This window comes from Amblyomma mixtum, chromosome 10, assembly GCF_055824585.1.
Source record: "Amblyomma mixtum isolate Tamu chromosome 10, ASM5582458v1, whole genome shotgun sequence".
In the NCBI taxonomy this organism is placed as follows: domain Eukaryota; kingdom Metazoa; phylum Arthropoda; class Arachnida; order Ixodida; family Ixodidae; genus Amblyomma; species Amblyomma mixtum.
This window is the reverse complement of record NC_143021.1, coordinates 158,625,684-158,648,662: the sequence shown is the minus strand read 5'-3', so window position 1 is coordinate 158,648,662 and position 22,979 is coordinate 158,625,684. Positions and strand designations below refer to the sequence as shown.

The following is a 22,979-nucleotide window of genomic DNA, read 5'->3' as shown; positions in this document are numbered from 1 at the left end:
GGTAGTATTTGCGAAACGAAAGATAAGCATTCACCATCTACTTTTTCATCGCCGGCTTTTATTGCGCCATTTTTGGTCATTTTTTTTGCCCGCTGGAGGTATGTGGTAATTTGACTGTGACAGCTGTGGTACTCTGGTATAGCCAGACACATGCGCTCCCAGGCGTGCCTGGTACTAAGCAGTGATGATAGGTGGAGGAAGGTGGCTTAGTTATAACACTGTCGTAACTGTATAACCTTCCACTTCGATACGATGCACTGTGCTTTGGATCAATGGCCAAGTATCACAGCGTTAAGCCTTTAACTAGTGCACATTTTGTTCGGTGCAGCACAAGATGAACTGGGTGCGCGCATGCCTCTTCTTCCCCATGGTAAAAATGCCCCATCACAGGAAGGCTCCGATCAAAAGAAAAAAAAAAGGTATTTTGCCCCTAGCTAAGTCGCCATCGTTGTTTTCACAAGAGTATACGTTTGTAGAAAGTTGCTGGCTCGGCAGCACGGTCACCCTTTTTAAGAGCTCCACCCTCGTGCGGAGGCCAGTTTGGGCAACCGCATACGAAGTGGAGGTTCTTACCCAGATCGTGACGAATAGTGTACTTCCTCTATGCCATGAATTTGCCCAAACGTTCGTTGGATACTGCGGCTATTTCCACTCCTATAGTCGGGCCTGGCGTGGCGTCATCATTGAGTTAATCATTTCGCGAGCCAGTTAACGCCGCCCACTCTTCATGCCCCGGGGTCAACCGCGGCTGAACTTTTTTAGTGGGAAAGTATTACTTATCGGGGTCAAACCCAACCACGAATCTTGTGGCTTTCGTGACCTTGAGGATGAACAAATACGATAAACCACTGCCGCGACAAGGTTCCGAAACCACGGCGGCGCGAACAGATGAGCTTCGCTGACCACACTCCACGAGCGCACTATGCTATGGCTGCAGTCGACCGCATGTCATGTTAGCCCTTTCAGGCGCCATTTTTATTTTGACTGAAATCAATTATTTTTTCTCCTAAGTAGTACATTCAGGCCTCAAGAAAAAGATTTTGTTAGTTTTCGAACCTGAAAGACCAGCAGGTAAGTTATTACAACGATGTGGAGAATACCGTACAAAGTGTTAGATTTGTTAGAAATAGTAACATCGAAATGTTCTCGTAAGTCAGGTAAACACCCTAGGTATCGTGGAATCACATTGTGTTTCGAAGATTCACATTACGCTCGAAATTGGGCAAAGACAATCGATGTTTTCACTCGCGGCAAAATCTGCACAAAACTGCAGACCAAGTGCTACCTGGCTCAGTCTTATGCGGAATATTATTTACTGCATTCGCTACATGGCACAAAAAACCAACTTATTTGCAAAAAGAAGGGTGCTCAATTTGAGTGAAATAACGAAATCACCGTTAAGTGCTCCAGTTTCTCAGAAAAAGCTGTAAGTTTGACGCTTACGCAATTGTGTACAAAGAGCTTGAAAGGGTTACACTTCAACACGCTCTAGCACTGTGCGTTGCGCATCGTCATCAAATTCCATTTGCGACGCGAACAGATCAGATCAGCTTAACCTCGATCAGAGCTTAACCTGAGTCTGATATCGTCGCCAGACGTGCCGACGACCCATCAAAGCAAAACGGTGAGCCAACCAAGATAAACACTTGCTTTCGCACGTCCACTCGGCTTAACTACGATAGAACGCTACCACTTTTTATTGCAAGGACTTTAAATAGAAGTAACCACTCAGCTTTCTTTATCACCGCAGTTCTTGTAGCCTGCATAGGATTTAAAGAATATGGCATTCAAAGAATGACATCTCATAATTAAACGATTTAAAGATCAAATATTTTTTTTTACTTTTTGTATGAAGTATACTCTAGCAGTTTATTCATCCTAAGCCTATTATTGGACGTAGAGTGTGCAGATGGGGAAATCTATAGTTGCTTTCGCATTCACCATTATTAATTAGCCCAAACTTCTACTTGAGAGCTTTGAACACTTCTTCCAGACACCAAGTGAATAGCAATTTATAGGACAGGGCGTCGCACCCTGAAACATCTTTTGATCAGCACTTTTATGCACAATTTATGAAGTACTGTGCATTCTGAGTGTATACTTAGTTGCAGACATTTTCTAGCGAATTCACATTCAGCTTCACGACGCTTTCGTCGCACAGCACCGTCATAACCACAGCTTTTTCTGCAGAACGATCTGTTTTTGCAGAGAAAGTGGTTATAGCTTCGGTTTCCATGCTGCCATGGAAATTGTCTATCGATGATGGCCTTCTTTTGGTCTTCCTTTGAATAGGCTTCCTCTGGACACAAAGTTTCTCCTCACAACTTTCAGGATTCCTCCCTACTTTAGTGCTTTCTCAGTCAGCTCCATCGTAAGTTTTCTGACGCCGCTTATCCTTCGTTCCGAGAACAGTTTTGATACTTTTTTGAGCCGTACATTGCTTTTACATCTCTTCATATTAAGGCTCAGGGCTGCCTTTCTTTGGCCGGATTTCATTTTTTTTCTGCGATAGCTTGCCAGCGTCCTGCTCTTCCTATTGCGCACAGTCAAATTCGTCTACACTTCCCCGTACAATGTGCTCGTCTTCTTGAGCTATGACGACGCAGTGTGTCTCTGTGTGTGTGTGTGTGTGTGTGTGTGTGTGTTTGGTTTGGTTTGGTTTGGTTTATGGGGTTTAACGTCCCAAAACGACTAAGGCTATGAGAGACGCCGTAGTGAAGGGCTCCGGAAATTTCGACCACCTGGGGCTCTTTAACGTGCACTGACATCGCACAGTACACGGGCATCTAGAATTTCTCCTCCAAAGAAATTCAACCGCCGCGGCCAGGATCGAACCCGCGTCTTTCGGGTCAGCAGCCGAGCACCATAACCACTAAGCCACCGCGGCGGCGGCGGCGCGCGCGCGCGCGCGTGCGTGTGTGTGTGCGTGTGTGTGTGTGTGTGTGTGTGTGCGTGTGTGTGTGTGTGTGTGCGTGCGTGCGCGCGCGTGTGTGTGTGTGCGTGCGCGCGTGTGTGTGTGCGTGTGCGTGTGTGTGTGTGCGTGCGTGCGTGCGTGTGTGTGCGTGTGTGTGTGTGTGTGCGTGTGTGTGTGCGCGTGTGTGTGTGTGTGCGTGCGCGCGCGTGTGTGTGTGTGCGTGCGTGTGTGTGTGCGTGTTTGTGTGCGTGGGTGTGTGTGCGTGCGTGTGTGCGTGCGTGTGTGTGTGTGTGTGTGTGTATGTGCGTGCGTGCGCGTGCGCGCGCGTGGGTGTGTGTGTGTGTGCGTGCGCGCGCGTGTGTGTGTGTGCGTGCGCGTGTGTATGTGTGCGTGCGTGTTTGTGTGCGTGTGTGTGTGCGTGCGCGTGTGTGTGTGTGTGTGTGTGTGTGTGTGTGTTTGTGTGTGTGTGTGTGCGGAACAACTGCAAGCTTCCCCTCAGTGCTAGCGCTGTTTTCTTGTACTGGGTGGCAACTTTCGCTGTCATCTTCTCGAATACGGGTTAGTTTTATGCAGGACGGCTGTGTCCACGCCCAACGTTTCCGAATTTTGTACAGTGCAGTACTTCGAAAACAATCTGAAGGAAGTTTCAGTTTTGGTCTCTTTATTCGGGCTCTACTACTCCACCAATGGTTTTCTTTTCCTTAAGTGAGGCATAGCTCTTCGACCAGAGGAACGCCAAGTATTCTGCAACACTAGAGTACACCTGCCGGCGCAAGCAAACGCGCTTGTTCTGCCACTGGAAGGGCTGGCAGGCAGCCAGCCACAGACGGCAATAAGTAAGCGTTGTAATCATCGTACGGGAGATTTTGCCTTGCGTAATACACAGCACGATATTTTTCTTTCTGTGTTCAATCCGGCGAAGGACGAACCTTTTGACTAGGTATGTTATGTTATTTGCACTGACCGCACCACTCGAACGTTGCGAAATCACGGCGTACTGGGAAGGGTTACGTATAATAAATATGACATGCGACACTTTCAGCGCACCGACGGGAATACCTCGTGCCAATATACAGGGTGTCCCAGCTAAGTTGGACCAAGATTTTAAAAAAAAAACTAAGCGTTCTAGAGAGCTGAAATCACGTGAATGCTGTTAGGGTTTATCTAAAATTACAGCACAATTTTTTCGCGCCTCCTAATTTAGTAATTAGAAGAGATAAATAAATTAACTTCTTAAATATAGCTTGAAACGTTCAGGCTTCAGTAGGAAAGTTGTGGAGCGCCACAAATATTGTCCAGACCAGGAACTTCCAACGAGACAGACTTAGCGTGGCCGTTTTTATTCGGGAAAAACGAAAGCCCGCGGAGTTTAAAAAATAGCACGTGACAGCGCGCTCCGTGCGCCCGGATGCGCCGCGATTAATGCGCTCTCATCCGTGCTTTGTAAAAAGCATCACTCGCTTCGCGCCTTTCGTGCTGCCCAAGACAGGGCTTCGCGTTGAGCTTGGTTCCAAGATAAGCGCCAGTGGGCACGGGCGGCAGTTAAGAGAAAGCGCGGCTTCCGTTTTTCATCGTGATTCACACAACGTTTTCAAGCTTGTTATATGCGTCTTTGCTTGGTGGAATCTTGCTCCCAAGTTCAAACTCATGAGATTGCCATCGTTTCTCCGCATGGATTCTGCTAACGTGAGAGCGCAATTATCGCCGCAGAAACGAGAGCCGCGCTTTCTCTCAACTGCCGCCCGTGTCCACTGGCGCTTATCTTGGAACCAAGCACAACGCGAAGCTCTCTCTTGGGCAGAACGACAGGCGCGAAGCTAGTGATGTTTTTTACCAAGCACGGACGAGAGCGCTGTAATCGCGGTGCGTCCGGGCGCACGAAGCGCGCTGTCACGTTGTATTTTTTAAACTCCGCGGGCTTTCGTTTTTCTCGAATAAAAACGGTCACGCTAAGTCTATCTCGTTGGAAGTGCCTGGGTTGGACAACATTCGTGGAGCTCCACAACTTTCCTATTGACGCTTGAACGTTTCAAGCTATATTTAAAAAAGTTAATTTATTTTTCTCGACTAAGTATTCAAATAGAGCGAGCGAAAACTGGTACTGTAAATTTAGATGAACCCTAACAACATCCATGGGATTTCAGTTCTGAAGAACGCTCAGTTTTTTTATAAATCTTGGTCCAAGTTAGCTGGGACACCCCGTATATGCTGAAAAAAGAAAGTAACAAAGCAATTCAATTGCTACGCTCGACAGTTAAGAGCGCCAGGTGTCTATGCGACGGTACCCCGGGAAGCGCGTAGTAGAGAGGGGTCGCATTAAATTGAAATGAATAAGATGCTTGTTGCATGGCTTATGGTGGCTTTCATTCCAAAGCTCTCTTTTGCAACCGCATACAGCCATGGTAAAGTTAGCAGTGTTACATGTTATCATGACCTGCTTCTTTATCGTGAGGAGGATTATGTGCAGCTCCTTTATCTCAGTAGTCACGGCGCTCGGCTGCTGACCCGAAAGACGCGGGTTCGATCCCGGCCGCGGCAGCCGAATTTCGATCAAGGAGAAATCGTGTGCTGTGCTATGTCAGTGCGCGTTAAGGAACCCCAGGTGGTTGAAATTTCCGGAGCCCTCCACTACGGCGTCCCTCACAGCCTGACTCGCTTCGGGACGTTAAACCCCAATAAACCAAACCAAACCTTTATCTCCAATTATGCCGGCCCTTCAGAAGCCGCTGTGGCGATACTCGAGCAGGCCTTCTCATCCCACTGCCGTAGGTAGTATTTTATTTTTCGAGCATGGTAAAAACATTTATTTAAAACTAATGACGTGACCATGCCCCCAGATGATATACGCGTATTTTGTCAAAAATATTCTTCATAAAAAAATAAAGAGCAACCGCGATGCCGGTTTCTTCTGGCCGAGATTGCCAATCAGGATAAAGATCACTGGTGTATTTAGCTTCTCCAGCATTCTGAGAGAAAAAATTCGAGAATTGGAAAATTGTATAGTACTGTTATGGAGATATTGAAGGTACTGGTCTATTCTTCTGATTAGTAGAAAAATCTTTTTTTAAGTCTTTCCATCGATCGCATCGAACTGCCATAGACAACCAATGTGGAACGCTTTTGACGGTAACGAAAACATTAACAGAAGAAAATGCAAGACTGCCGTCGTGTAATCGTCGGATATATTTATTGTTATAGTGAAATCTTACAGTATATGAAAAAATTGCTTTCATGATAGTCGCCCGCTCAAAAATGTGTCCGTCTAGAATTGTTGGGTATGCATGTGCTAGCGCCGCCTATACTGTAATGAGGATGCAGTCAGTTTTTGCGCAAAAATAATTATATTTAATATTATACATTACCGCATGAATAGTACATAACACTTCTGAGAACAAGGCTTGCGCTTCGGAGGAGGAGAGAGACAAACATTAACGAATACAGGAGAGGTCTGTCTGGTTACTAAGCAAAATAGAGGCCAATATTTCTGCACAGTACGCTAAGTATAAATTCAGAAGCAGTGTGTAGAGTTTCGGTACTCAAGCACTATAAGATATCAGCGCATCATAACTATGACTGGGGCCTCAATGACTTTTGGTTGCGCATTGTGAGAACACTAGGCAGTCTTTAAGTAATCAACATTACAATGTGTTACGGCTGCATTTGCTGAGCTTTTATCACTCTTTTAAAGAGTGCTGTCACTACCCCAAAAACAAAATGTTAAAAAAATAATGATTTCACTCACGCCTCAACGCCCACGGCTCGAGGTTCTGGAAACCGCGCATGGTCCGGAGCAGGGCAACACTGCACTCGGGTCGGATCTCCGCGCCTAAGAGCCTGGTCCGTAGTGACGCCGGTATGCTGGCCATGCTGCAGGCCACGACGTCCCGCAGAGCTTGTGCGTAATCCACGTTTTCCCCTTCTTCTTCCGAGGACACTGCACTTGTTGTCCCAACGAATGAGACCGACTCCTGGCTTTCCATGTGGGCCACTGTTGTATTTCCGGCTGTAGACAGCTGAGCAATGGCGACCGGCAACATCACACACATACCCACGAGCACAGACTTTACGCCTGAAGGGATGTTGTTGCCGCCTCTTTTCGTCGAGAGCAGTGAACACATTGTAGACAACGTTTCTCAATAGGTGCGCTGAAAGGGAATGATTTTGTGGCGCCTATTCTGACGCGTACTCATGCAGAGTCGGAGTGAAATGAGTATGGGAACGTCAACCCAGTTTCATTTTTTTGTGTGTGTGTGTTTGTGTCGAAGCAGCAGTTGCCTGCTGTAGAAATCACCTTGTAGCACCCAGGTTCGCTCCTGAGGGACTTCTGCTTCCTGAGGGTGTCTTTCGATGTAGCAGCTTCTCAACGTTCCCGTCGCCTGTCGAAGAAAATTTGATGTTGGTATGCCGGTTCAAGGAAAGTTTCGGTACCAGCACATGTACAAAAAGGCCCCTACTCGGGTTAAGCCGCAGTTGTTTCTTCTGGAGTCGCTGCGAGACGTTAAAGACTGCCGCCGACAATATCAAACAGCCAGTGACTGAAAACACGAATCACTGAAAAAAGTGACTGCAAACACGATCAAGAACTCCGAAATGCAACGTTTCTGCGCATTCAAGTTCCCAACCGCACAGTACACGCACTGATCACTGGATCAAGAATGAATGAGAAAGCCACTGACGGCTGTGTTCTACGGTACGCTTATGCCGTTTCGTAACAGCAGTAAAGTCAAGCGCTGACGAAGAACGAAGCGAAAGGCGCGCGTCCAACGACATGAAGGCACGACTATGCGCTCATCAATAAGCTAAGCAAGCAGGACCTTGCCGTTACTCGTCTGCTTATCATATTCGATCTGTACCTCGGGCCTCGCCTCGGGATTTTGCTTTTTTTTATACCGCGTTCTTGCCCGCAAGGCCAGTCAGTTCACGCTTTCTCCCAGAGCCATGCCATTATGAGATTCAGTGGGCTGAGTCGCTTTCGAATTAAGTGTTTGCACACAGGCATCTTGTTTTTTTTTGAAGACCAAGCAGTGGTAATGTTACTTTTCTCGGTAAAAGTAATGATGACGCTTTTGTTATTGGTCATGCTGTATCCCTTCTGCCAAAGAAATGGCCTTCACACTACTGCGTGTACACAAAATAGCAACTATATACGGACACAGTTACTAAACCATGGTCGTCATTTACTATTACGAGGACTAGTTCTTCACTCCAAATGACCTCGAGTAAGTGACTGAATAAAAAAAAAACCATTTCACTGAAGAATAGACCGGTATGTGTGGGCAAAGTTAGAGCTAAAGCGTGCTATTTGGTTAGTTACTGAATCCCGCGGCATGTTGGGTTTTCGGTCTCATGGGTTTAGTACTACTCCTGAGCGTCTGGCACAGCAAACCGCCTCCGGTTTTGGATATTCGTTAATAACTGCTCTAACCCTGCTCCTTACTCTTCATAGTTGCCACTGGTAATCCTTGGTATTCATTACATCTGGTAGTAAAGTATATTTTCACATGTTTATAATTAGGGACACCATAGAAAGTATTGCCCTGCTTAAAGCGTTTTTGGGCATCTAACTCAAAGACCTGAATTTTCACCATGCTTAAATTGACTGAGTGACTGAAACAATTATACGAGGGGTGTTCTTACAATATTGCCTGTTTATTATGAAGCTGTTTAAATAGATTCCCACTTTTCATGTTAAATATGGCCGGCGTGTATTACTCCGAAAGTGCCGTTTACTGCTACGATTTGGGCGCTCTAAAAAACAATGTTATGCGCTAGAAAAATACAGTAACTGTTGTTTTAATGAAAACCAAATATATGGCTTTCACAGAACATATATCAGCGTATTGTTGCAATGGAAAGTGATTTTGGTTGAATGCAGCGAAATTATACTGTTACATATGCTACTGTTACATATTTATACATATGCTGTTATATCACTTTTTTTGCCTTATTGCTAAAAACAGCAACACCGCCAAGAGACAGACCTCCGCTAATCATTCTGCAGAAAGAGGTGCACACCTCAAGCGCGGTTCATACTATGCCACAACGCCTGAAGAGCACAAGCAAAGAGAAGTAGTTACTACAATAACGCCGGACTTTTGAGACGGTAGAATACAGCAAGAAAAGGTCCTCCGGACAGGATTTCAAACAAAGGCGATGTGAGATCTGTTTACACTCTTCACATGTGCTTCCTCCACGTCTAAATTCCCTCTATTCAGACCCCTTTAAACGTATATGATTTGCTCCTTACTGGCCCATTAAAGAATGCTGAGTGCAATCAACAGCGAGTCGCGATCAAACATAGTGACAATTATCACTTTGGGCAGTTAAATTTATTATTTTCATTAAATTTTGAGAGATTATATTGCTACTGCAGCAACGCATATAAAGCTGCTAGTACACATCAACATTTCATAAACTATACCGCCACCAGCATGCTTATATCACTCACAAGTATACCATGTAAAATTTTGCAGCATATCATATACTCTTATCAAATTGATTTCCTTGAGTCTAATTCCTTCTTTTCAGCAGAAGAACACGGTTTCAGGAAGACAGTTTCATGTGAAACACAGCTTATATGTTTTACAATGACCTTTTTGCCTACACTGACTTGAACATTGATGTAGACTGTGTGTTTTCGGGCTTCGCGAAAGCTTTCGATACTGTTTCTCACGATCTCCTAATTCGATAGTCTAATTCTTAGACTTAGTCTGCTTAACATTGACCCTAACGTAGTGAACTGGATTAAAAGCTTCTTATCGAGTCGAACCCAATATTTCTCTGCTAACGGCTGTTCCTCCTCTCACACCTCCGTGACATCCGGTGTACCTCAAGGGTCGGCACGGAAACCTCTTCTATTCCTAATTTACATTAACGATATTCCTGAATGCAATTCTCATTATTCTATCACGCTTTTCGCAGACAACTGCGTCATCTATCACAAAATATCTAACCAAACTGATTCTATTTATTTTCAGGATAATCTCACAAGCGTACCTAACTGGTGTGATAAATGGTGCATGCGACTAAACGTTAATCAATGTAAAGCGATGCATGTATCGCGTCGCACTAACATCACTGATAACAAGCGTATTTATGTTCTTCACGACATTCCCCTTGAATCCGTTAACTCCTACAAATACCTAGGTATTCATATCTCACGTAACTTATCATGGCATAGACACGTCGAACATGTCACAAATAACGCCGACAGGACTCTTGGATACTTGCGCCGAAATTTATCTACCGCGCCTCTGCCGATAAAACTAACCCTTTATAAAACATTAGTGCGAACAAAGTGAGAATATGCATCTGCAGTTTGGGATCCTAATATAATCACGCTGATAAACACACTAGAATACATTCAAAATCGTGCAGCACGTTTCATCTTATCTAACTATTCCCGTTACGCCAGCATTACTTGTATGAAAAACACACTTGCCTTACCAGGACTTTCTTCGCGCCGAAAGTGTTTTCGACTGTGTCTTTTCCACAGATTGAAACTGTTGAACAATCTCGCCAGGAATAATAAGCCAATAATTAATTCGATGTCGAGGTTCTTCAAACACAACTTTCCTACGGAGCAGGACGAGAAATCGAGTTTCTTTTGAATTTGTATGGGGAGCCTAATGATTCTAAAGGATCTCTATAGAAACTCGCTGCATATCGAGTCAGCTCATTCATCATCATCAGCCTGACTACACCCACTGCAGGGCAAAGGCCTCTCCCATGTCTCTCTAATTAACCCTGTCCTTTGTCAGTTGCCGCCACTGTATCCCCGCAAACTTCTTAATCTCATCCGCCCACCTAATTTTCTGCCGTCCCCTGCTACGTTTGCTTTCTCTTGGAATCCACTCCGTTACCCTTAAAGAAAAGCGGTTATCGTGCCTTCGCATTATATGTCCTGCCCAAGTCCACTTCTTCCTCTTGATTTCAACTAGGATGTCATTAACCCGCGTTTGTTCCCTCACCCACCCCGCCCTCTTCCGATCTCTTAACGTTACACCTATCATTTTCCTTTTCATAGCTCTCTGCGTTGTTCTTAACTTAAGCTGAACCCTCTTTGTTAGCCTCCACGTTTCTGCCCCATAGGCGAGTACCGGTAGGATACAGCTGTTATATACTTTTCTCTTGAGGGATATTGGCAAACTGCCATACATGATCTGAGAGAACCTGCCATATGCGCTCTACCCCATTCTTATCCTTCTAGTTACTTCCCTGAATTTTTCTTTAACTACGAAGTTTCTGTGAAAGCTGTATAGCTTTCCTTTGTGGCCGTAAGGCTGCGCTCGGGTGGACGTCAATGAGTAATTACTCCCTTATTATGATAGCTGTAAGACTATCATTCATTCTTTCAACACTACGGTCGTCTTCTTCAGTTAAAGCGGAAAATCTGTTTTGCAGCGACATTCTGAATTCCTCTACCTTCCCTCTTAATGCTAACTCGTTAATAGCCATTCTCTTCACCAGTTTCCTCCGTTCCCTCTTCAAATCTAAGCTAACACGAGACCTTACCATTCTGTGGTCGCTACAACGGACCTTACCGAGGACCTCCGCATCCTCTACGATGCCAGGGTGTGCACAAAGTATGAAGTCTATTTCATTTTTAGTCTCACCATTGGGGCTCTTCCACGTCCACTTTTTGTTTGCTCGTTTGCGGAAGAAGGTATTCATAATTCGTAAATTATTTCTGTCTGCGAACTCTACTAATAACTCTCCCCTACTGTTCCTAGAACCTATGCCATAGTCACCTACCGCCTTGTCTGCAGCCTGCTTTTTACCTACCTTTGCATTAAAGTCGCCCATCAGTACAGTGTACTGTGATTTTACTTTGGTCATTGCCGATTCCACATCCTCATAGAAGCTTTCAACTATCTGGTCATCATGGCTTGAAGTAGGCGCGTAGGCCTGCGCCACCTTCAGCTTGTACCTCTTATTAAGCCTAATTACGATAGCTGCCACTCTCTCGTTAATACTGTAAAACTCCTCGATGTTGCCAGCTATATCCTGATGAATGAGGAATCCCACACCTAGTTCTCGGCTATCTGCTAATCCACGATAGCACAGTACATGCCCGCCCTTTAGCACTGTATACGCCTCATCTGTCCTCCTAACCTCACTAAGCCCTATGACATCCCATTTAATACCGGCTAATTCCACCAACAGCACTGCTAAGCTAGCCTCACTTGATAAGGTTCTTGCGTTAAACGTTGCCAGGTTCAGTTTCCAATGGCGGCCTGTCCGGAGCCAGAGATTCTTACCACCCTCCGCTGCGTCACAGATCTGACCGCCGCCTTGGTCAGTTGCTCCGCAGCTGCTGGGGACTGAGGGCCGAGGGTTAATTGATTTGTTCATAGAAGGTTATGGCCATCTACTACACCAGGGTGGCCAAATCCTGTTCTGGTGAGGAAGTGCGTAATCGGTTCTGTTCACCGAAATCAGGCCGCACTCCAAGCCTGGGTATGCAATTCCATCGACACGCGGAGTTGTTTTTTTTTTAACGGAGTGTCTAGCGTTCCGTCCAGACGGAACATTTGCTGCTGCTGCAGTTCCGTCCAGACGGAATATTTACTGCAGCTAGAGTTCCGTCCATACAATAGAAAGCTTTAGTTTCGCGTACGTAGAAGATTCACGTAAGTAGAGCGCTTATTTGTCACTAGTGCGCATGCGCAGAACGTGAAGTGTCTGCGTGGGTCTCACGGACGTACGTGAGATTCGGATATTTGCGTTGCGGTCTTCACGTTGCTTGCGTACATGGCGTTGGCAAGATGGCGGCGCCCTGCCCGCCCGCTTCACAACGATAACAGCTTCGTCGCTAATCCCTCGACGTGGTATCGTGCTGTAAACTGCTGTATTTGCCTTCAGTTGGTCCATTCTTGCTCTCGCATGAAGTTTTAGGTGAGAACTGGCTTTTGTTTTCCAGATAAAAATCCGTTTCAGCAGCTCCTAAGCCTGACGGAGAAGCGTTTGTGGTCGTCATAGCAACGAGTGTGCCGAAGGCCCGAAGGCATCTTTCCTTCCTCCATGGCCGAAGGTCTCGCCAGCGAGGAGACGCTGGTCTCGCGAGACCACGCGAAGCTCGAAACCTCGCGGGATATCGCGAGACACTCGGCACAGTCAGCGGGAAAAGCAAAACGGTGCACGTTTTGGCTCCATACGCACACGTCGTCGATATGAGTGGGACACCAGCGCGCCTTCGCTTCTCGAAAAGCGATGATGGTTTAAATAAGCTGCGGGACGTGAAGGAATGCAATCCCTTTGAAGGTAGAATGCAACACACAGTTCGGTGGAAAGAAATCGCTCAACGTTTGTCAGAAGAAAGGGGGAATGTATTTACCGCCCGCACTGTAGCTTGGTCTGGCTCCGCTCTAAGCAGCTTGACTAAACAAAATTAGTTTTCTTTATCTGTACCAGATGGCGCGGCACAACATGCTAGAGCATTTTTTAGGTTCTATGGCAGATCTACACAGTTTGCGTCCCGTACGTGTAGCTAAAACTGTACGAAGCGACACAAGCGTACGCTACGTAGACAGCTCACGTTTACGTACGTGTACGTTCTCCGTACGTCAAAATGAAACCGTCTAATGTCTGTACTGTCCATAGATACAAAACGGATGATTTCTACCCACGTAAAGCATTTTTTTGCCTCTGGAATAACCGGCTGACAAAGCTGTATCCACATGTCCTATCTACGCAACACAAATTCAAAACAAATTCAATAGAATTTCCTCCGTAAGACTTTATAATGAGTCGAATTTTATAGATCGTGTTTTGTGCCTTCGCTATATGAACTCGCTCCGTTCGCAGTCAAAACAAATTCAATAGAATTTCCTCCGTAGTACTTCTTAATGAGTAGAATTTTATAATCTTGTTTTGTACCTTCGCTATATGAACTCACTCCGTTCGCACTCAAAATAAATTAAATAGAATTTCCTCCGTAAGACTTTATAATGAGTCGCATCATAACCCTCTGTAGCATCATAACCCTCTATTAAAGAATCATGTTTTTTCGAGCCCGTCATACTTTTCATCCTGTTCCGATCATATATTTAAAGATGATGTTCCATTTTCGAGAACCAAATTGTGTCATGATTCTTTTATTCCTAAAACCAGCGTTGACTGGAACGACCTTCCTCCCTCCATCGCTGCCATTACCGATGTTGATTGGTTTGGTTTTATGGGGTTTAACGTCCCAAAGCGACTAAGGCTATGAGAGGCGCAGTAGTGGAGGGCTCCGGAAATTTCGAACAAAACGTGCATCATGGACTCGGGCCCAACGGTTAGCGCTAAGCGGCGCTAATATCAGTCCAAACCATTCGCTTGGACATTCGTGTCAAGCGTATATGGGCAGCTGTACAAGCATCATTTTTTTTTTAACGCGAGAGCATTATATGGCTATGTACGCGTCATCAAAGCGCCCGCAGATTTTGTCCGCATGTTCATGCCGCTCTGTAGATGTATGACAAAAAATTTGATTGCATTGGGTACTGGGTAAAAAAATGTCGCTAAATTCGAAATTTGGTTGGTGTGGAGTAATTAATGAATTAAACGCCACAAACACATTTAGATGTCGCTATAGACATGGCGTCGTTAAAGAGTGTGGGCGTTTTGCTTTCACACTGCTCCAATGCGGGTGGCCGCAGTGATCTAAAACAAAAAAAAAGAAAAAAACTGCAGGGAGAAAAATACCGACGATTACGTTACTTCCTAATGCGAAATTTGAGCGCAGCAAATAAGCTGTTTCAGGTTTCAGGGACAACGCCGCCGATGCCGACACAAACAATATGATACCCTCGCTTCCGCAGCGCTAAGAACCAGGTCTAGCCGTGGGAAGGTGGTCACGTATTCGTCGACGTGCCGGGGCCTACGTGAAATAACCGGCGCGTCGGCAGCTGAAGAGCACCCTATCCGCCACACAAGAACAGGGGGGGGGGGGACCCTTTCCTCCTCTTTCTGCATGGCGGCGACGGTGTTCTATGCAGTCACGTTATCTTGACTCTCTAGCGGCGTCAGCGGCATCCAGCGGTATCAGTCGGTCGCTGCTAGCGCTGGGGGGATGAAAGGGGGGCGGAGCTGGTTACGAGGCCGACGACGACGCGAAACCCAGGAACGGACGCCAAAGAGCTGCGCTCTAAAAGAGGACAGGGAAAGGCTATCGCATTTTCGCTCTTAAGCAGACTTAAGTGCAATCCTCAAACTCTTTTACTTTTCATTCATCAATTTCATTGCGGATGCACAAAGAGGAGTAACGACATAAAGCTATAGGGCTCAGAAAAAGGCGCTTGCTCCGTAAGCAGTTCGGCGTGCAGGCACAAACGCGTATCGCTGATCAAAGGCGATTTGAAGGTGATCACTTCAGCCCTAACCTACTCGCAATAAGCACACCAGCGGTGTGGTGTGTGTACCTCATTTTTCTTGTCCTGCGTCTGTGTTTCGCTGGTTCCACCCTGACAACATTATGAACCGACTAGCCCAGCAATTTACGCTCCAGGAAAAAACTGTTTGCCAGATTCAGCCGAAACGAACCTTCAAACTACGCTAGACTGTAAGGTCAAAAGATGTTAAGAAAGTACGAAGGAACCCACTCACCTTCACACACACTTATACACAAGGCGCTGCAACGTACCCTCACCGCTATACCTTAATTAAAATTTTGAGTAAAAATTAGCGTCTTAAAAAAAAAGAAAGCGGTGCTCAATTTTGATTGCAACAGGTGCTACAACTGATGACATATATCATCGTTGTTCGCTCATTATGCATAGTGCGCACAGAAATTTTTATTTTCTCTGACGAGTTCTTAAAGTGTTTCAGCGCTGAAACGCTTGTAGAAAAACAATGAGGCACACAAAGGGGCGCTAACTTGCAACTGCACATTTACTTGATCTTTCACTTAGGCAAGCAAACGTGCATGCGCTCCCCTCCATTCACACCTGATAAGAGTCTAGCGTTGAAACAAATGTGGGTGTTTTATCAAATAATGGCAATCACATGGGGATCAATAAGAACTGGTTCTAAGAAGCAATAGAAGTATAGAGAGCAACAACGAAACAGTGCACAAAGGCGCGAACTACAGTCAACTGGGCTAGAGAGACGAAAAGTGCTCGAACTCCTTTGCCTGCAGGCTAATCCTATTGAATAAACATGAAATATTTCTTAGACACATGAACCAAAGCTGCACAGATGCGCATATCTCGACCCCGCTGCTTGATTTGGGTCATCTCCCATATCTTCCCTTCTTTCTTTTCCTGCGGGCAATTACTCTGCTTTATGGAGGAGCGGGAGCATCCTTTACATTCCTTAAAGGCTGTGATAGGCTGGAGCTTTGATTGTTTCTTAGGGACAAGCGATGTTCTCTGTGCCTGTCACTTCCATAGCACCTGGTTTTTATTTATTTATTTTTCCTCAGTGGTCTAGAGGGAACATTACATGAGGTGTGGGCGGTGAAAAAAAGAGGCATTAGCATGATAACAGATGGTCTTGGATAGCATGTTTGAGTGAAACGGTATTGATGATGCTCGCCACTTTGGAAGGAAGACCATTCGAGTCGCTGGCTGTTCTGAGAAAAAAAGACTGGCGATATGTTTCTGTGCATGCTTTTTCAGGGCAGACGGCATTAGGACGACTATTAGGAATGTGTGTATGTGTGAGAGCGGGAGCTTCGCGGTGGGCGTGGGACAGCAGCGATGATAGTGCTAAAGCCTTTCTACTTGCTTACGCAGTTGCTCGGGATCGACTTCAACTTCCCTGCTTTTTGCCTGGAGGACAACTGCTGCCGAATGCTGCCCGTTTCCACGGATTCTTCTCAGCCGGTCATTGTCCTGCCACTTTGAACTTCGCGCCGTTGGACCACGAAAGGGCGCTGCCACCGCGCTACGACAAGCAAGACGCACCGCCACCGTCATCAATCAGCGTGCAGTGTATAAATAGTTGTCCGATGCATCCGCTCGTCAGTGGGCGTGGGACAGCAGCGATGATGGTGCTAAAGCCTTTCTACTTGCTTACGCAGTTGCTCGGGATCGACTTCAACTTCCCTGCTTTTTGCCTGGAGGACAACTGCTTCCGAATGCTGCCCGTTTCCACGGATTCTTCTCAGCCGGTCATTGTCCTGCCACTTTGAACTTCGCGCCGTTGGACCACGAAAGGGCGCTGACACCGCGCTACGACAAGCAAGACGCACCGCCACCGTCATCAATCAGCGTGCAGTGTATAAATAGTTGTCCGATACATCCGCTCGTCAGTGGGCGTGGGACAGCAGCAATGATGGTGCTAAAGCCTTTCTGCTTGCTTACGCAGGTCAGTTGCCCACTTTAACTATATTGTAAGCGTACAAGTAATCGATGTTCACTGCTTGTCCCATGCCCATACACTTTGGGATGCACCGTTGCTGATTGTATCCATGTTGTGAAGTCGCTTTTGTTGTCAGGTGATGTAGAGTCGAACCCTGGTCCCATCAAGCAAGGCCTGAGTAATGAGTATATATTAGTTGTAATTAATGACCTGAAAAAAATCTATCAAATCGCGCCTTGGGGAAGTAATGGCATCTTTGAGCGAGGTAAAGGCCAGTCAAGAACAGCTAGAGGCCGGTCAAAATCAGCTAGAGGCCAGTCAAAACCAGCTTGAAGATACGGTGTCAGACGCATTGCATCGACTGGCAGCTCTCGAAGCAAGGACAAGCGATTCTACAGCTCTTCTGGATGGGGCTGACGTGAAACACTTCGTAACTAAAGTTGTTCTTGATGAAACTATCTTCTGTGGACACGCCTTGATGAATTTGAAGATCAGTCTCGAAGAGATAATCTTATATTTTACGGTGTCGATGATGCAACAGATAAAACATGGGCGGAAACTGAGCAGGAGATACGGAGGCGCCTTCTGAGCTCATTTTCCCTGGAACTAACCGATGAAGGCATTAGAACGGCACATCGCCTTGGAGCTTTCGTTCAAAAGAAATGCCGGCCGATCGTCGTGAAGTTCGCATCGTTCAAAATTAAAGATGGCATTTGGGCTCAGAGAACAAATCTGAAGAATACAGGCGTGTCTATACAGGAGGACTTTTGCCGAGCAACTAGGCTCTCGCGGAAAAAGCTCATGGACTACGCTAAAGCAAGTGGCCATAAATACAACCTGCGTTAGAACAGGCTGTACGTAAACAAAAAATGATACGTATATTCTGCCGACACGGATGCCGTATGCGAAGTTGAAGCGCCTAGCGGGCGTGCCTCTGAAAATGACGCAACAGCCCCGCTTGCATCACCTCCGCCTGCATCAGACACGCCTGCATCAACTTCTTCCTCAGGTTCGCCATAGGAAAACGCAGCTGTACAGGCATCACCGAATCCAGATTACTGGATTCTTTTCACTAACATTCGCAGCACTTTAAATAAACGAGACTCATTGTCAGCTCTAGCCGACACGTGTCTTGCCGCGATGTGATTGTCCTGACCGAAACGTGGCTGTCTGAAAAAGTTGATTCTCGGGAACTGTTCACTTGTGAAAAAATTATAACATTTACAGATATGATCGCTGAGAGCGCGATGGTGGTGGTGTTTTGATTGCCGTTTCAGATGAAATTGCTTCCCATAGCGTTCCCGTGAATTCTTGACTGGAATTTCTCTGCACTTGCTTACGTTTGAACCACAAGGACGTTTTATTCTGCGTATGCTATCGACCACCTAGCTCACAGCCTTGCTTCTGCGATGACGTTCATGACGCCATTAATTCGGTCCTTTCTAAGTTTCCGAGGTCTCCTCTTTATATTTTTGGCGATTTCAACCTTCCCGCAATTTCATGGAACAGCCCCTCTTTTCATTTCTTACGTCCTTTCTCAGAATTGTCTGCATTCATTGAATTGTGTTCTACGTTCAACCTTGATCAAATCGTTAAAGCACCAACCCGTGGTACTCGGACATCTGCCAACATACTTCATCTTGTGCTAACCACCTCTCCTGAAACTATATCTTCAATCAGCTTTCTTCCGGGCTTAAGTGATCATAGTGCAATCCATCTAACTACGCCTTCACGCTCGGCTCGCTCTCCAAAAAGATACAAGCTACTTAGGAACCACAACAAGGCGGACTTTCAAGCTACTAATGCAGAGCTCGAGCGCTTTTCCGACACCTTCTTCCCGCAGTTCTGGAGTCGTTCCACTCAAAAAAACTGGCACATATTTAAAACGACGGTGAATGATCTCATAAATGAATATATTCCCACTCATCGCGTTTCCTGCTCCAAAAAAGCACCCTGCTTCAGCGTATCGCTAAAGCGCCTCCTAAAGAAGAAAAAGCGCATTTTCCGGCAGCTGAAAAATTTAAACATTGCTGATAAATGGCACCTTTATCGTGCTATCGCGTCACAATACAAGCAGGCGCTGCAGAGCGCTAAGCATGTTTTTTATCATGACACACTGCGTAATTTGCTCGCTTCCAACCCGCAAAAATTTTGGAACGTCATTAATATGCGCAAAACAAAAGAGGCCCGACTTCGCTCCATAAATAATATCCCGGTTCTTCCTCACAAGTGCTGCATTGCTTTGAACAATACGCTTTCTCATCCTTTACTAATTCCGTGGGTTCCACCTTACCCGATATTGCGGTTTCAGAATCTGTTCAGATGGAGCCTATAACTATCAGTGATGAAGGCGTTGCCAGGCTTATTCAGAAAGGAAAGCTTGCTTCAGCTGCAGGAGACGACGGTATTAGTCACACGTTCTTGAAGAGTACATGTTTATATCCATCCATGATGTTGTCCGAAATTTTTACGCAGTCCATCCGCACCGCATCACTGCATGACGACTGGAGGATCGCCAAGGTGGTTCCAGTTGAGGGGTTACTGGCACGGTTTGCACCCTGCACTCAGGGCCAACGCCACTCCGCTAGCTCGACCACACCTGTGGCCGCGAAGAACAACACCACCGAGGAATAAGCCCGCAGGCAAAACCATTTATTCGGATCTCCCAATGGCTTCCCTCGGTCGCGCGGAGGCAGCAGGCAGGCAGCAGGCACGGGAAACGGGCACAGGAAACAGGCACAGAACAGTTCGGGTCACCTAGGCCGCCGCTGGTGTCGCGTCCGCTCTCTCCGACGTCTCGGTGTCAACTTTCCGTCAGACTGTGTCCCCAGGCGTATTCAGCTCCCTGCCAAACATGAGAAAAGCCGGCGTGAAGCCGGTCGAGCGATTTGTGCTCGTGCGCAGAGCGAAGGAGATGGCGTCCAAGTGCTCGTCCCAATCATTGTGCGATCTCGCATATGCGCCCAGGAGCGGCTTGATGTCTCGATTTCGGAGCTCGCTGACATTGGACTGGGGATGGTAGCACGTGGTTTTCTCCTGCCGGACACCGACTGCAAGCGCCCTTGCAAGATAGCCGTTGGCCAGCAAGCTCCGAAATCATCTGGTACGGGTGAAAGACCCTTTGGAGAAGACAAGCTACCCTGGCGTCGTCTACAAAATTCCTTGAAAAAGATTGCAGCTCTTCCTACATAGGCGAAACTGGCGATTTCAGAAGACGATTGAAGGAACACCAACGTGACGTAAAAAGCAAAAAAGTGACTTCTAACGCTCTAGCAGAGCACAATCAAGACACGGGCCACCTGACTGACTGGGATTCCGCACGGATACTGGAAAGTTAAAAACTGTTATCTACCCGCCTACTGCAGAAATCATTGCACATCCATAGACAAGCAAAGCGATAAACAGGACGCGGGCAAATCTACCCGAGATGTACATGCGCTATGTACGCAACACGTTAACCTTAAACGTGACAAAGCCAAACGCGGGCACTGCAGCTTTCGACAGACATCGGAGGCTCGTCATGTGGCAGTGAATAAAGAAAGTCTTCAGTGTAGACCGAGACCGAAAATGGCATGAGCGCACCACTGCAGAAAAAGTCAAGAGTTTACTCGGATCCATTAAAAAGATCATCTAGTGTCAAAACCTTCACTCCGGTATGCAGGAGTAGCCCCAAGGATGTCTTCCACGTGCCATGTTTGGAGACATGGAAATTGACAGCAAAGGACATTCATCTTCATGCGTCTTCGCTGTGAAGAATACGCCAAAGCTATTCTTGTCAGCTGTATTCATGCTCGTAAAAAGCTTGTCAAGATTCAAGCTTTTGCACACTCTCTTGGTGTCTCATCTTCCCAGTAAACCATAAAACGTCACATAGACATCAGCGAGATATTTACGCTGGACATCAGACACTTCCGCCAGACATCCATTTAAGTACGGTTTACTAAAAATCTACGTACCTACAACACCACAATTAGAATCCGCACTGAGGTATAGTGCGTTGTGCAGACATCCAGCTCGACATTTACCAGATATTTGTGGACTGTGTAAGTACGCCCAGTCTACGTAGTCTAGACGTCTATATAAAGAGAATATGATTATACATAGACCAATACCCAGGAGAAAATTTCTAACTGGTTCCAGTCCAGTTGGTATAAGGAACACATTTCCAGCTGTTGCGACTAGAAGTTTGTTCCTTAAAACAGTTGCGACTGGAACCAGTTGCAATACCAGATGCAGCTGGCACCTGTTGCGATTCCAGATACAAGGAGGCCTACTGCATCCCAGCCACAGACTTCACTTTGGAGGCGTCGGGACGTCCAAGCACTCCAGCTAGCTCAAATACAGTTGAGTAAGCGAGTACATGGCTATCACAGGAGCCCAAAACACTGCAGATGTCTTTGAGTGCGTCAGTGTTTTATTGTTCTCAGCGCTTTCACTGAATCTGGAATCTTCTCGTTGAGCATAATCATTAGGTTTATAGCTGCGGTGGCATCAATACTCTTCTGCCGAGCTCAATAAATCAGGGTTGCTACAAAACAAAGCATAATTGTTCACTTTTATAGGTGACAAACAAGAGAATAGCACAGCAACCACTACAAACAAGCCCCAGTAATTTACGCCATTTTTACCGACGCAAGTCTGTGAAGCGTCAAAGGATGCCCTTGCGGCACTAAAAAGCACTCGTGCTGACCGGAGCGTCCTCCTACACGCAGTTCGGCACACCATCCAAACGCATGCCCACATTTCGGTAGTAGAGGTAAGTTGCATTCATCGCCAGCCCCTGTTTGAATGCACAGTGAGTTTGGCAAAACAGCCAAACGAGTGAGCATAAAAATATAACGTGCCGATAAATGCGTTCGAATTTTTTTCATTACGAACGCAAAAATAGCATAAAATACACTTCAATGTGCGAACTGAGTACGCACCTGGAAAGGTCACGATTCCAGCCGATGAAAACGACCTGTAGTCCTAATTCGTACTGACGGGTTCACTTCGACGAGTATGTAGGTAGGCAGGAAAGACTTTTACTGCTCTAGAAAGGTCTTGTGCTAGTAGCAGACGAGAAAGAAGAGGTACATCTTCCTTTTTCTTCCAGGGTCGGTGCTCCTATTTCAGGACACCGCTGAGCTTCCCTGCTCGTTGGGCGTGCTGGATCAGACCTTGTTGGCAACCCAGATCGCTGCTGGACAGCCGGCTCTCCCACTGTTCCGCACTCGGTTCTTTACGAAAGCTGTCGTTCTTAATGTATTCCCGTGTGATGTGGTACAACGGTGGTTTGCTGCCACACCACGGGAAAGTGTCCCGTTATTGCTGGCGAAGATTGCAGACAGGAACATTCCCGAACCTGCATATACTTTCGACGAGTAGTAAAAGCAAGAAAACTGCCTTCCTTCAGCTCCATCAAGGAAAGAACGGTTGAACAATCTCGCCAGCAATAATAAGGGAATAATTATTTCTGTGCCGAGGTTCTTCAAACAGAACGTTCCCACGGAACACGATGAGAAATCGCACACGCCGTGCGCTCTACCACTGCCGCCATGGCTGACCCTAGCCCTTCCTCCATGCCCTACCCTCATGCGGAGTGTGCGAAACTGACGCATGTTTTGTATCGTCACTTTTTGCACTTAGTAGTCTGCTTGCTTTGACACGAAAAGTAAGTTCGTAATGTTTAAATTGTAGCATATCTCTTTTTTCACAGCTCTAATCGTCATGCGTAGTTTGCGCTATTATTGATAAAATAGGATACGAAAGTCAACGTCATGGCGGCGTAGACAATTTT

At 46.3% G+C, this 22,979-nt stretch overlaps 1 protein-coding gene across 1 annotated transcript in view; it reads right to left on the bottom strand.

The window, feature by feature from the left end:
- Positions 1–6,894, bottom strand: part of LOC149327492 (nose resistant to fluoxetine protein 6-like) — a 61,008-nt gene extending 54,114 nt beyond the window's left edge. The window contains exon 1 of the mRNA XM_089564897.1: positions 6,657–6,894. Coding sequence (XP_089421023.1) covers positions 6,657–6,894 — 238 coding nt within the window. The remainder of the gene's footprint in view (positions 1–6,656) is intronic.
- Positions 6,895–22,979: the final 16,085 nt, after the last annotated feature.